Source organism: Ranitomeya imitator, chromosome 1 (assembly GCF_032444005.1).
Source record: "Ranitomeya imitator isolate aRanImi1 chromosome 1, aRanImi1.pri, whole genome shotgun sequence".
In the NCBI taxonomy this organism is placed as follows: Eukaryota; Metazoa; Chordata; class Amphibia; order Anura; family Dendrobatidae; genus Ranitomeya; species Ranitomeya imitator.
The window spans coordinates 93501090-93514468 of NC_091282.1; the positions used below are offsets into that span (position 1 = coordinate 93501090).

The following is a 13379-nucleotide window of genomic DNA, read 5'->3' on the forward strand; positions in this document are numbered from 1 at the left end:
ATTTAGGGGCCTTGTCCCAGGTATCCAGTCGTATCCTCAAAGGGATACCTGCGTTTTAAAGCTGGTGGTAATGAGCCTTTCTTCTCCGGTTTCTTCCATTCTCGGAGAATCAGGTCTTGAATTTTATCATTCACCGGGAAGGATCTACGCTTCTTGTGTTCCAAGCCACTGAACATTAGCTGCTGACGGGAAAGCTGAGTCTTAGGATCTTCTAGGCCCATCGTACCTCTGACCGACTTAACTAATTTATCCACCCGGTCCAGAGGCATACAGAATCGGCCAGATTCCTCTTCTGATGACGAGGAAGAGAGATTTGAGCCATAAGAACCTTCCTCTTTATCTTCCTCTGACGAATCAGAGATCACCGAGGCTCTCTGTTTTGAACTTCCCGCCTGGGACATAGACCGCAGGGATTCCCTTACTTCTGTACGGATCATCTCACGTAGATTAGCCGTAGAAGCAGATTCTTCCGCTACCTAGGGGAGGACAATAAGGGTGATACCATCTATCTAGCCTGATGTCACTCAACCCCTCCACGCCTGTAGACCTCACCGTCTGTTGTATACAGGAGGCACATAATTTTTTAGTATAAGAATCTGGTAACGGGACTTCACACAGGGCACACTCCTTATGTTTCGACTTTGCACTTTTCTTCCCCTAGAATGACAAAGTATAAGGGGCCCGCGTCACTGAGTGAGCATTCACGTAGATCACTTACCAGTGTACGCCAAAAAAGGTACCGGAACACGAGGGGGTTCTTTGCCAGTCGATGCTCTAGATCCCTGCTTGGACGAGCTTTTACGGCTGGACTGGTCACTCCTGGCATGCTCCTTCTCCGTGGGCTTTTGTCGCACCTCCTCCGACAGCTGAAGCTGCCGCTCACCATCACTCTCCATGATGTAGATGTGACCAAAGGCAGAGCTCTAAATCCAGCTCCTGCTTAAATCCCCCTCAGATCCGGTCAGCAGGCTGCCTGGCGCCACTCTCATTGGTTCCTGCTGATGAGGCTACAGCTGGGGGGTCAGCGCAGTGTGTGAGGAGTCCGGCGTTCAGGATCGATGGGCGGCGCCATCTTGGACGAACTGCGCATGCGCAGTTTCCCAGTGACCCGGAAGCGCCTGCTGACTCCGCCCCCTCGATGTCACTGCACCCGGAAACGCTCCAGCTAACGCTGAGAGCGATGCAGGACGCCGAAGAGCACACAGCAGCGCTCCGGATAGCGTTCCCCTCCTGGCACCGCTACCTCACCACCGCGCTGCACCACCACATGGACCAAAGGAGCGCTATACTTACCGGCGCCGGCGCTGAAGGAGATCAGGAATCCTCCGGACTCTGCTCCCTGCTGTCTACGTCACTGACGTGCAGTCCAGCCAGGACCACCGTGACGTCTTCCAGGGGCTTCCGCACCGGCCGAGGTAGGAGACCCCCCCGCTACCTGAATCGACCGGCCGGCCTGGGATCCTTTCCTACAAGATTCATCTGTAGGATCCTGTCCCTTCAGGAACAGGAAACCAACTGATGCATGGGGAGAGGTGCCGCCCTTTTGTATCTGTAGGTTTCCTGTTCCTGAAGGGCGGATCCCCTCTCTCGTAGTGCTGTCATGGGAATCCGAATAAATGTTCCTTGATTTGAAGACCTTTTCCGGTGACACCATTATTGATTTGTCCATAGCCATTCTGATGTTGACTTCCAGGGTCATAGCTGTGTCTTGAGTGATCATTGATCTGAGTAGGGTGAAGTCCTTTACAACTTCCAGTTTGTCATGGTCCATCTTCCCGTCGTACCTGGCAGTAGTCCATATCTTCATTTTCTTTATATCGAGTAACGGTCCCATATTCGAGCTTTCCATGTTTGATGTTCGAGCTCATTCTCCTATGCTTTTTCAGATTATGTGTTTTTTTGTTGATGAGCACTGATAGCCATTTGTTTTATTGAAGCCTCAGGTTTTCTCATAACATACAGCATAACCCTTTGCAACCTAATCTCTCTCTTGTATGCCTTTAGGCAAGCTATTAAAGGTCATTCGAGATATTTCGACAATGACCTTTCCATTGTCGTTCTCCCATACACAGAACCAGCATTTGCTAAAGCTACAATTGTGTCGCCAGTCTCTCCTTACCCTGGAAGCTTGTAATTGTTACACAGGTCTCTCTTAGTGCGCCCAACTCCCCCAATAGTCAATATAGCAGAAAGCTTTTGCAGACTGAACCCCCAGATCGGCCCAGCAAGGAAGGAACGTGTTTACAAGTTTCTATACTCATGACCTGTCATAAATTTGATTTCTTGACCTTTTTTTCTTGATAAATCACTGTAGGACTATATTGTTCATAATCATAATACCAAGGTTGGAAATCTGATGTGTATGTAAGCCTGTGCCACTCACCCAGTTGTTCTGCTAGGTGTTTCCCTCTCTCTGCCGAGATCACTCGTTCATCTTCCATGTCACATTTATTACCGACCAATATCACTTGAGCGTTGTCCCAAGAGTAAGTCTTGATTTGCGTTGACCTGAAATATAGATATTGTGTTAATCATTTTGTTTAGTTCCTGTACCGTTTTTTCCAGGACATAAAAAGTGAATACACTACAATGAGGCCGTCATCAGATTTGACAATACAACCTGTATTACAATATTAAACAGATCCTATAGACCAGGGGTGTGAAACTGCATTCCTCGAGGGATGCAAACAGGTCATGTTTCAGGATTTCCTTGTACTGCACAGGTGACAATTTAATCACCAACTCATTATTTGTGTAGGTGATTAAATTATCACCTGTGCAATACAAGGAAATCCTGAAAACATGACCTGTTTGCAGCCCTCGAGGAATGCAGTTTGACACCCCTGCTATAGACCTGATAAGGCTAGTGTACTTACTTTCAAAATCCATGTAAAATAGCAACCCATTCTTCAATTTAAAGGGGTTATCCGGCAGATTTTGCCTGTTCTGCCCTGCCATGATCTGTTCTGCATCCGGACCTCCTCTGCCGGTGATTTTTCGCGATTCTGCCAATGTGACGTCACCAGAGCACCTCTTTCTCTTGATCTGCTCTGTTGACACATGCTGTGTCATTGCTGAAGTCATGCTGATTCACAGCCGGCTCCCCACTGCCCAACTGCAGGGAGCCAGACATTAATCAGCATGACGACGTCAGTGATAAACCATCAACAGAGCAGATCAGGAGAGAAGGAGCTATTCTGTTGACCTAATGTCAAAGGAAGCAGGAGAATTGCTGCCAGTAAGTTTTTAGCCCCATAGGGAAAAAAAAAACACAAACGGAGTTCCGCATAACCTTTTTAAAAATAAGCATTTTACGAGTTCACCTAGAACTGCATTCATAAAATGCTGATTTTAATAGTAGGCAGGGAAACTATAACAATGGATTATCAAGTGACATGGATCTTAGAAGTATGAACCACAGCTCTTTCAGGTCCAAGGAATCTACATTCTGGTGACAAATCTGCTCTAAAGGGAATCTGTCACTAGGTTGTTGCCACTTAATCTGAGAGTAACATGATGCAGAGACAGAAACCTGGATTCCAGAGATGTGTCACTTACTGAGCCGCTTGCTGTAGTTTTGATAAAATCACAGTTTTTTCAGCAGATTATTACTGGAGGACCATTAAACCTGATGTCATGTAGTCTGTACAAACTCCACCAGATAGTGCACCTTTCTGCCTATGCACAGTGTACACAGAAAGTTGCCAATCAGTGGTGTGGGCGGGGTTATAAACTGCCCAGTATTCAGAAATCTGCTAGATCTACAGCAGAGAAAACTACAATTTTATCAAAACTGCAGCAAACACTAAAGTAAGTGACACATCACTGGGATCAGGGTCTCTGTCCCAAATCATGCTGCTCTCAAATGGAGTAGTAAAAACTTGGCAAAATATTCTCTTTAATGCCAGAGATCTAGACAAGGGATTACTGTACAAGAATAGTCAGTACATCCCTTAATCTCAGACCTCAGATTTTGCTGAGAGCACCATGCTCTGATTTTCTATTCAAATTGGGATATTGGAAAGTAGATTCCGTTCTCTATGAATGATTTTACCAAATTGAAAATCACTCGTATGGATATATTGCATTACTACGTTGCTCCACATGCATTTTTTTATTATTTCCAAGAGCTTGTACAGTTAGCAAGAAATTACAGCAAATATATCACCACTATAAGTGAAGTCAGTTATTTCCGTTTTGTGTATTCGAAAAGCTGAACAATTTTCATCCGTGTTTTAGATCATATTTTCATAAGAGTTTGGTCAGTGCCCCCAGTTTACTCATGAAAGTTTAATCAGTTTTTGTCATGTTTAAAAAAACTATTAGAAGTTTTTCAAGCTTCTCCTACGAAACAGTCCGTGAAAAATTAGACAGCACAAGGATCGCATCAGTGTGTTTTTCACTGACCCACAGACGTGCATGGATGAGTATAATCGGTGACTAAGATAACAATCGTCCATTTTTGTTTTTGTAAACTCTTTGTGCCCCCCAAACATAGTGTGAACACCCCCAAAGACTAAACAAGTTATCACCAATTCACAGGATCGGTGATAACTTATCGATCGGTGAAATCCGACCATTGGAAACCGCACTGATCGGGAGAATGGGGAACTTTTAGCCCTGACAGGGCACTTTTATCTCCATGATTTGGGACAGGGACCCTGATCCCAGTGATGTGTCACTTACTTTAGTGTTTGCTGCAATTTTGATAAAATTATAGTTTTCTCTGCTGTAGATCTAGCAGATCTCTGAATACTGAGCAGTGTATAACCCCGCCCACACCACTGATTGGCAGCTTTCTGTGTACACTGTGCATAGGCAGAAAGGTACACTATCTGGTGGAGTTTGTACAGACTACATGACATCCGGTTTAATGGTCCTCCAGTGATAATCTGCTGAAATCCGACCATTGGAAACCGCATTGATCGGGAGAATGGGGAACTTTTAGCCCTGACAGGGCACTTTTTATCTCCATTTTAAAATGGAGCGGCAGATCAGATGTCTGATCACAGATCCATTCATCATCTTTGAGGCTTCCAGAAAAAGCCAAGTGCAGCGATCGCCAGCCACTTAGGAAATGAATGGATCAGTGGTGGAGTCATACACGAACTCCATACTGGGGATAAAAGTTCCACATCGGCCAATTCCCAGCAGTTGGACCCCCACCAATCAATAAGGAATCAATAATCCTGTGGATAGATGATTACATGGTTTCACCGGAGAACCCCTGTAAGGGAATTTTTGCCACTGTATTTGTTATGCTGGTGCTGGATGCAACACACAGAGAACACAAGGCAGGAACGGTCGGTGAACAATATAATTCTGCTTAAATACCATAGTTATTTACAGTAATTCTAAACAATTGGTGATAAATAATAAGGCAAATCAACAATAAATCAAATAATGATACGAGTGAAACAGCAACGAAAGTTCTTCACTATATAACACTAATGTTCTCTTTACAAAGGTGGTATGTCCGTTCACGGGAGTTACCAAGTAGGTTCTTCCTTTAACTGTGACTCTAGCAGGGGTCACCGGGTTTTCCCGCTAGGCCGCAAGTCTTTCTGACAAAGTCTATTAAAGCACGTTGAGACTCCCACGCACCAACCGGCCCATTCTCAACATGCTGTCCTGACTCCGGCTGACCCCAGTACTATACGTTATAGCTGGAAGTGAAGGCCCCAGTCACTTGTGCTGCTTCTCAGGAGTTGCAAGCGTGCCTCTTTAGTTGTCGTCTCCTCGTGGATCTTCAATGCTTGACCATTGGCGAATATCTCCTGGGCCTGGAGCGGAAAGGACTGGGCATCGGCTCTTCACGGGCGACGTCTGGTCTCTTGGTCTTGACATGCGCAGTCAGAACTCTGGGTCTTCCAGGGCGTAGTCTGAACCTTGTCAGGCGGTGACTGGCACTTTGGCGGCATAGACTTCCCGCTGAGGCTTGTCACGCTGACCTCGGTGCCATCCCTGGTCTGCATCTGCTCCTCTCTCTCTTTACTCCAAATCTGCTTGTGGCTTTTTTTTATTCAGGAGCTCTGTCATGTAAGTCACCTGACCAGCACACGAAACTGCTCCTCCTGCAATTCTACTGGTACAAGCTGGTTCCATATGATCTCACCCAGCTAACAGATGGCAGTCTTTCCTCATTAACCCCTTCAAGACACAGCCCTTTTTCGTTTTTGCATTTTCGTTTGTCACTCCCCTCTTTCCCAGAGCCATAACTTTTTTATTTTTCCATCAATATGGCCATGTGAGGGCTTATTGTTTGCGGGACGAGTTGTACTTTTGAACGACACCATTGGTTTCACCATGTCTTGTACTAGAAAACGGGGAAAAAATTCCAAGTGTGGTGAAATTGCAAAAAAAGTGCAATCCCACACTTGTTTTTTGTTTGGCTTTTTTGCTAGGTTCACTAAATGCTAAAACTGACCTGCCATTATTATTCTCCTGGTCATTACGAGTTCATAGACACCAAACATGTCTAGGTTATTTTTTATTTAAGTGGTGAAAAAAAATTCCAAACTTTGCTAAAAAAAAATAAAAAAATTGCGCCATTTTCCGATACTTGTAGCGTTTCCATTTTCCGGGATCTCGAGTCAGGTGAGGGCTTATTTTTTGCACGCCAAGCTGATGTTTTTAATGATACCACTTTTGTGCAGATACGTTCTTTTGATTGCCCATTATTGCATTTTAATGCAATTTCCGTTACAGACAAACAGACAGAATTAGACGATTATATAGTAGACTAGATGGTGACCTGATTCTGACGCAATGAGTATTCTAGAATATGCCTATGGGCATAGAACATACCTACGTGTTATGCCGCGGTGTAACGCAGTCCGTTTAACGGACTGCTAAACTGCTATGGGGCACTGACTAGAGGGGAGTAGGGAGGGGCGAATTCGTGGCCGGACTGTGGCCGTTGCTGATTGGTCACGGCCGGCCGCGACCAATCAGCGGCGTGGGATTTCCGTGACAGACAGATGGAAGTGACCCTTAGACGATTATATAGATAGATGTCAATCCAAAGATAAAAAACTGGAGCGCACTCACCAGTATTCAGATGTCAAACTTTATTCGAACATAACGTAGTGCAGCAGGGAGGGTGTAGATGCAGATGGACAACAGCCGTTTCGTGCACAAGGCACTTCAACAGGTCCTCCCTATATCTATATAGATAGATGTCCCTCATCCTTTGCCCTTCATTTAATAATATCCCCTGTCCGGTTTCCTTTATGTAATGATGTCCTCCATCCTAGGCACTTATGTCCTCTATCCTGAGTTCCTATGTTTCTCCATCTTGGGTCCCTATGTTCCCCAATCTTGGGCCTCTATGCTCCCTTATCTTCGGCCCCTTTTTTTCCCGTCCTGTGTCATGTTCCTCTCTCCTTGGTCCCTATGTTCCTCCATCCTGGGCAACTATGTCCTTTGTCCTGGGATCTTATGTCTTTCTTAGTGCCGCATTCCCATAGGAAAATATAAAAAAATATTCTTCTCACCTCCCCACGTTCCGGCGGTGACTGACAGCCTTTTGCTGGTTCATATCCAGCGCGGTTGTTAAAATGATGATGATGCACGCATGTCACAAGCAGCATAGGATGTAACTGCCATGTGCTGACTGCGCCAAGAGCGGATGTCAACTCCTGGCCTCAGATGGGCCGGTGGCCATTTTTAACTGTTGCGGTGCAGGAAGCCGGTGGTTTCTGCACCACAATAAACTTCAACTGAGAGAACATCCGATGATGCACATTCAGTTGAAGCCAGCGTAGTTACCGGCTGGCCCCTCTACCTCCTATTCTGTGGACCACCGATGGGCCAGTCCAACACTGCTCATATATGATTATGTATTCGGCTATCAAACAGGCAATCCTCACTTGTGTTGCAGCTGTCAAACAGCCGAGAATCATGCAGCCGCAAGGCCTTGAACATATTATCCGTGCTCGTCCAAGATTCTAGGTTAGTACGCGAGCATGCTCGGATAACTTCTTATCCCAGCACGCATGCTCATCACTATCAGCTATGCGATTCAGATTTAACAAATGCAATTCTGCCTGGGTGTTACCGGTAATTCAGAAGAACTCAGTCCAATAAAGTTCAAAGGGGAAGAGAAAGTGTTTTGAAGTGACTCCTATTGCTTGGTACCCTGCTTATCTTGGCTCAGGCATTTCCACTGTCATATTAATTATATTTGAATATTGAACTGTACATAAAATAATAAATGTTTTGGACAAATATGATACAGGAAAGAAATATATCTTGGTACCGTGTTGGCCAATAGAAAGAAAAATATTTAGAATTGAGAGTCCTCAGTGGTTGATACCTTTTAATTGCTAATTTAGCCATTAAAAGGTATCAACCACTGAGGACTCTCAATTCTAAATATTTTTCTTGGACAAATATATGTCTCTCTCTTCCGATTGTTCCTAATTCTGCATTAATGTGTTTGCAACTCCTGTAAAAAAAATTCTACCCACTTGAGCTTCATTATGGTTCCTGCAGTTTTTGGCTTGATTTAGTAATATAGAATAAGAACGCTGGGAACGTGACAACTGCAATAAAGTGATTATTAATGAGCCAGAAGCAATGTAAAATCTACCCAGCAGGTTATTGTAGAAGGACACGAAGACTCCGTGTATATGTTACGATAGGAATAATAATTGCCCAGCACAGTGTGAAACGAATACATCCGGCAAATGACAATTATTTCCACTGGGACATCTGTAATTAAATGGTCGGCTTAATGTTAACACTGCCGTACTAATGGACAATAAAAAGTGGAAAAGAACGGGTCAGGACGTAGTGCGAGAGTCACCTCGGAATATTTTAGTGCTGCCTGAGGGTTGAGCGGATTGCAGAGGCCATACGGGGCTTTACTGGCAATTTTACAGCTACTAAGATCAAGTAATGTTTTACAAGCTTTAACAAGCATAAATCTTCTTTATGCTCTGTTGTATTACTTCCATAGATAACGAGGAGGGCTAAATCTCCCTTTAACTGATATTGTCAATTCTATATTGCAACTGTCTTATGTTTATTAAAGGGAATCTGTCAGCAGATGTTTGCCATGTAATCTGAGTACAGCATAATATACGGGCAGAGACCCTGATTCCAGCGATGTGTCACTTATTGAGGCGGTTTTGTTTTTTGCTGTTTCAATACAAAGAGTGTTTTATCAGCAGGAGATTATCACCAACTACTTACATTAGGCCACTGCTGGCACTAAGAACAGCGGATCAGTGGAATATTGATGATTTATCCTATCATTGATACCTGTTCAGATGAATGGGAGCTGGAATACAGGTAAAGGGTGAAGACATGATACCAAGAATAAATGATGTATATACTTTGTATATAGGGGGCTATGTGGGGTCTCCTACTGCATACAGGGAGGTTATATGGGGGCTCATGGTGCACATAGGGGACTATGTGAGGGTTCACACTGTATATTGGGGTCTATGTGGTCACTCATACTGTATATAAGGGGACTGTGTGGGGACTCATACTGTATGTAGGGAGGTGGGTGCTCATACTGTATATAGGGGATGTCAGCATATTTAATTCTGCACAATATTGAGACAATAAACATTACTATAAAATAATTCTAATTAATATCAAGCAAAATTAATTTCAGCCTAATGATTCCATAAATCACGGTCTCTAATGTGGACCCTTGGGAAAATTAATTGCCCACCCCAGCTCTGTAGGAATACCCATTGGGTGCTCTGCATATACACTATCTCATGGGAAATTAGGGCAGTATGGGATTGTCACGCAAGCCTCGTCTATCTACCTTTTTGGTGTTTCGTATTGACTAGTAACATGAATGAGAACTTTATGCGCCTTTCATCTTTCATCACCAGTCCTGAACATGTCTTCGCGGGATCCCTAGAGGATATATATTAGTAGTAGTTTCTTGTGAATTTCAGACTTTGAGTGGGTGCAGTCACTTATGACTCCCTCCTGAGCACCGGTGCCCAATTATTTCTCTCTGCCTTAGCGACCCCCTATCATAAGTTCAACCAAATAGTCTCCATTGAGCGCATAAAAAAGTCTCCATCCATTAACCACTAATGGGTACTAGGGCATTACAATGAAAAGCCAACCGTTCGGCAGACATGGATCCACAAGACAGTCGCTCTTGAAGGCTCGCTAATTGCAAAAATGAAATCACACAAACGACCTATCAGGCTACAGAGGGAAAGTATCTGCCTGGAACAGTGTTTAAAGTGACAGCTCCTTACATAAAGCTCCTCGCTAGAGATGATGGATTATTTGCAAAAAGCCGTTATGCAAATAGTTCATTACTGCAAAAGGAAATCTCACAGGAGGCAGACGTGTATTTAAGAGGCGGCGGATGAAAACACTTATCCTTTATCTTTCTATTGTACAATACCAAAGACTTGTCAAAATATAAGAAATATTCTTCTCCAGAAAAACCACAGCGATATCTCACCATAAAATGACTTCGCAGGATTCATTTATCAGGACGGCTTTGTCATCTCGTGATTTATTCTCCTAGTTTCTGTTCCTGTCATTGACTAATTGGAATTTTGTAGTTTTACCATTTTCAATTATTTCTCTATTCAAGAAAAAAAAATATTACAGGTATATTATGGGGACAGTAAGAGTACCCCTAAACACAGTGCCTGCTCCAAAACCCCCAGAACACTGACAGCTAGAGGACCCCATGATAATAAAAAAGTGTACTGTCTTAGCCATTGAAATATAGTTTCCCATATGTGCCCCAGAGGCAGAGTACAGACGGTGTTTTCAGCTGGAGTGACGCCACCCCCTGACAAAAGCTTAGGGCGAAACGTACGTCGGGGCTTGACCTTTAGATCCACCTCATGGTGATTACAAGAGTATGGTATGCAATCATTGGGATACTGTGATCCCTCATTGATAGCTAACTTTGGCACATTTAGGATAAATGTATTTAGGATAAATCACATTGGAACATTTCCAGGAAACTTGTTAATAAATGCAGAGTCCAGAAGCTCCCAATATAAGCACATTACTGAACCCTGAGTGCAGCTAGTTATGCTGCCATAAATTACCATTAGACGCCAAGCTGTGTACCATAGACCCTAACCACCAAGCTGTGTGTTATGGACCCTGTCATGATCCCAATGGCAGGGGATCACAAAAGGACAAGCACACAAAAAACAGAACAAGCTCTAGGGTGATGGAAACTGAGCTGACCGCGATCCTGAACCTAATTCACAACACTAGCAGTAGCCGGGGAACGTGCCTACGATGATTCTAGACGTCTCGCGCCAGCCGAAGGACTAGCTTCCCCTATTAGAAGAAACAAAGACCTCTCTTGCCTCCAGAGAAACACCCCACAGAAATAGCAGCCCCCCACATGTAATGACGGTGAAATGAGAGGAAAGCACATACGTAGTAATGAAAACAGATTCAGCAAAATGAGGCCTGCTAAAACTAGATAGCAGAGGATACAAAAGTGAACTGCGCGGTCAGCGAAAAACCCTACAAAAAACCATCCTGAAATTACCTGAACTCATGTGCCAACTCATGGAACATGAGGAGTAATATCAGCCCACTAGAGCAACCAGCAACAAGGAATCACATAACTGCAAGCTGGACTAAAACAAAAATAAAGCAAAACGTGGAACAGGAAAATCAAAAACTTAGCTTGTCCTGATGATTACAGAAGCGGAAAGCAGAGGTAGCAAGACACACTGATTACATTGATCGCCAGAGAGGAAATGACAAGAAAGCCAGGTTAAATAGGAAACTCCCATATCCTGATAGAACAGGTGGACACCAGAGACCGCAGAGAACACAAGTCACCCAGCACCATCTGTAACCACCAGAGGGAGCCCAAAAGCAGAATCCACAACAGTACCCCCCCCCCCCCCGAGGAGGGGTCACCGAACCCTCACGAGAACCACCAGGGCGACCAGGATGAGCCCTATGAAATGCACGGACCAAATCAGCAGCATGAACATCAGAGGCAACCACCCAAGAATTATCCTCCTGACCATAACCCTTCCACTTGACCAAATACTGAAGTTTCCGTCTGGAAACACGAGAATCCAAGATCTTCTCCACAACATACTCCAATTCTCCCTCCACCAGCACCGGAGCAGGAGGCTCAAGCGAAGGAACAACAGGTACCTCATACTTCCGCAACAACGACCGATGGAACACATTATGAATAGCAAACGATGCCGTGAGATCCAAACGAAACGACACAGGGTTAAGAATTTCCAAGATCCTATAGGGACCGATAAACCGAGGCTTGAACTTAGGAGAAGAGACCTTCATAGGAACAAAACGAGAAGACAACCACACCAAGTCCCCAACACGAAGTCGAGGACCCACGCGGCGACGGCGATTAGCAAACTGCTGAGCCCTCTCCTGGGACAACTTCAAATTGTCCACCACATGACTCCAAATCTGATGCAACCTATCCACCACCATGTCCACTCCAGGACAATCAGAAGGCTCCACCTGACCAGAGGAAAAACGAGGATGAAACCCCGAATTACAAAAGAAAGGAGAAACCAAGGTAGCAGAACTAGCCCGATTATTAAGGGCAAATTCGGCAAGCGGCAAAAAAGTAACCCAGTCATCTTGATCAGCAGAAACAAAACACCTTAAATAAGTTTCCAAGGTCTGATTAGTTCGTTCCGTCTGGCCATTCGTCTGAGGATGGAATGCAGACGAAAAGGACAAATCAATGCCCATCTTAGCACAGAACGTCCGCCAAAATCTAGACACAAACTGGGATCCCCTGTCAGAAACAATGTTCTCCGGAATCCCATGCAAACGAACCACGTTCTGAAAAAACAGAGGGATCAACTCAGAGGAGGAAGGTAACTTAGGCAAGGGGACCAGATGAACCATCTTAGAAAAGCGGTCACACACAACCCAGATGACGGACATTTTTTGAGAGACAGGGAGATCCGAAATAAAGTCCATGGAAATGTGCGTCCAAGGCCTCTTCGGAATAGGCAAAGGTGACAACAATCCACTGGCCCGAGAACAGCAAGGCTTAGCCCGAGCGCAAACTTCACAAGACTGCACAAAAGAACGCACATCCCTCGACAAGGAAGGCCACCAAAAAGACCTGGCCACCAAGTCTATAGTACCAAATATTCCAGGATGACCTGCCAACGCAGAAGAATGGACCTCGGAGATGACTCTACTGGTCCAATTATCCAGAACAAACAGTCTTTCAGGCGGACAACGATCAGGTTTATCCGCCTGAAACTCCTGCAAAGCACGTCGCAAGTCTGGGAAGACAGCCGACAAAATCACCCCATCCCTAAGGATACCAGTGGGCTCAGAATTTCCAGGGGAATCAGGCACAAAACTCCTAGAAAGAGCATCCGCCTTCACATTCTTTGAACCTG

General features: G+C 44.7%; 1 protein-coding gene across 1 annotated transcript in view; it reads right to left on the reverse strand.

Moving 5' to 3' along the window:
- LOC138662907 (ras-related protein Rab-3C) overlaps positions 1–13379 on the reverse strand; it is a 265256-nt gene that overhangs the window by 13483 nt on the left and 238394 nt on the right. Inside the window, exon 4 of the mRNA XM_069748910.1 lies at positions 2384–2508. Within this exon, the coding sequence (XP_069605011.1) occupies positions 2384–2508 (125 nt within the window). The remainder of the gene's footprint in view (positions 1–2383; positions 2509–13379) is intronic.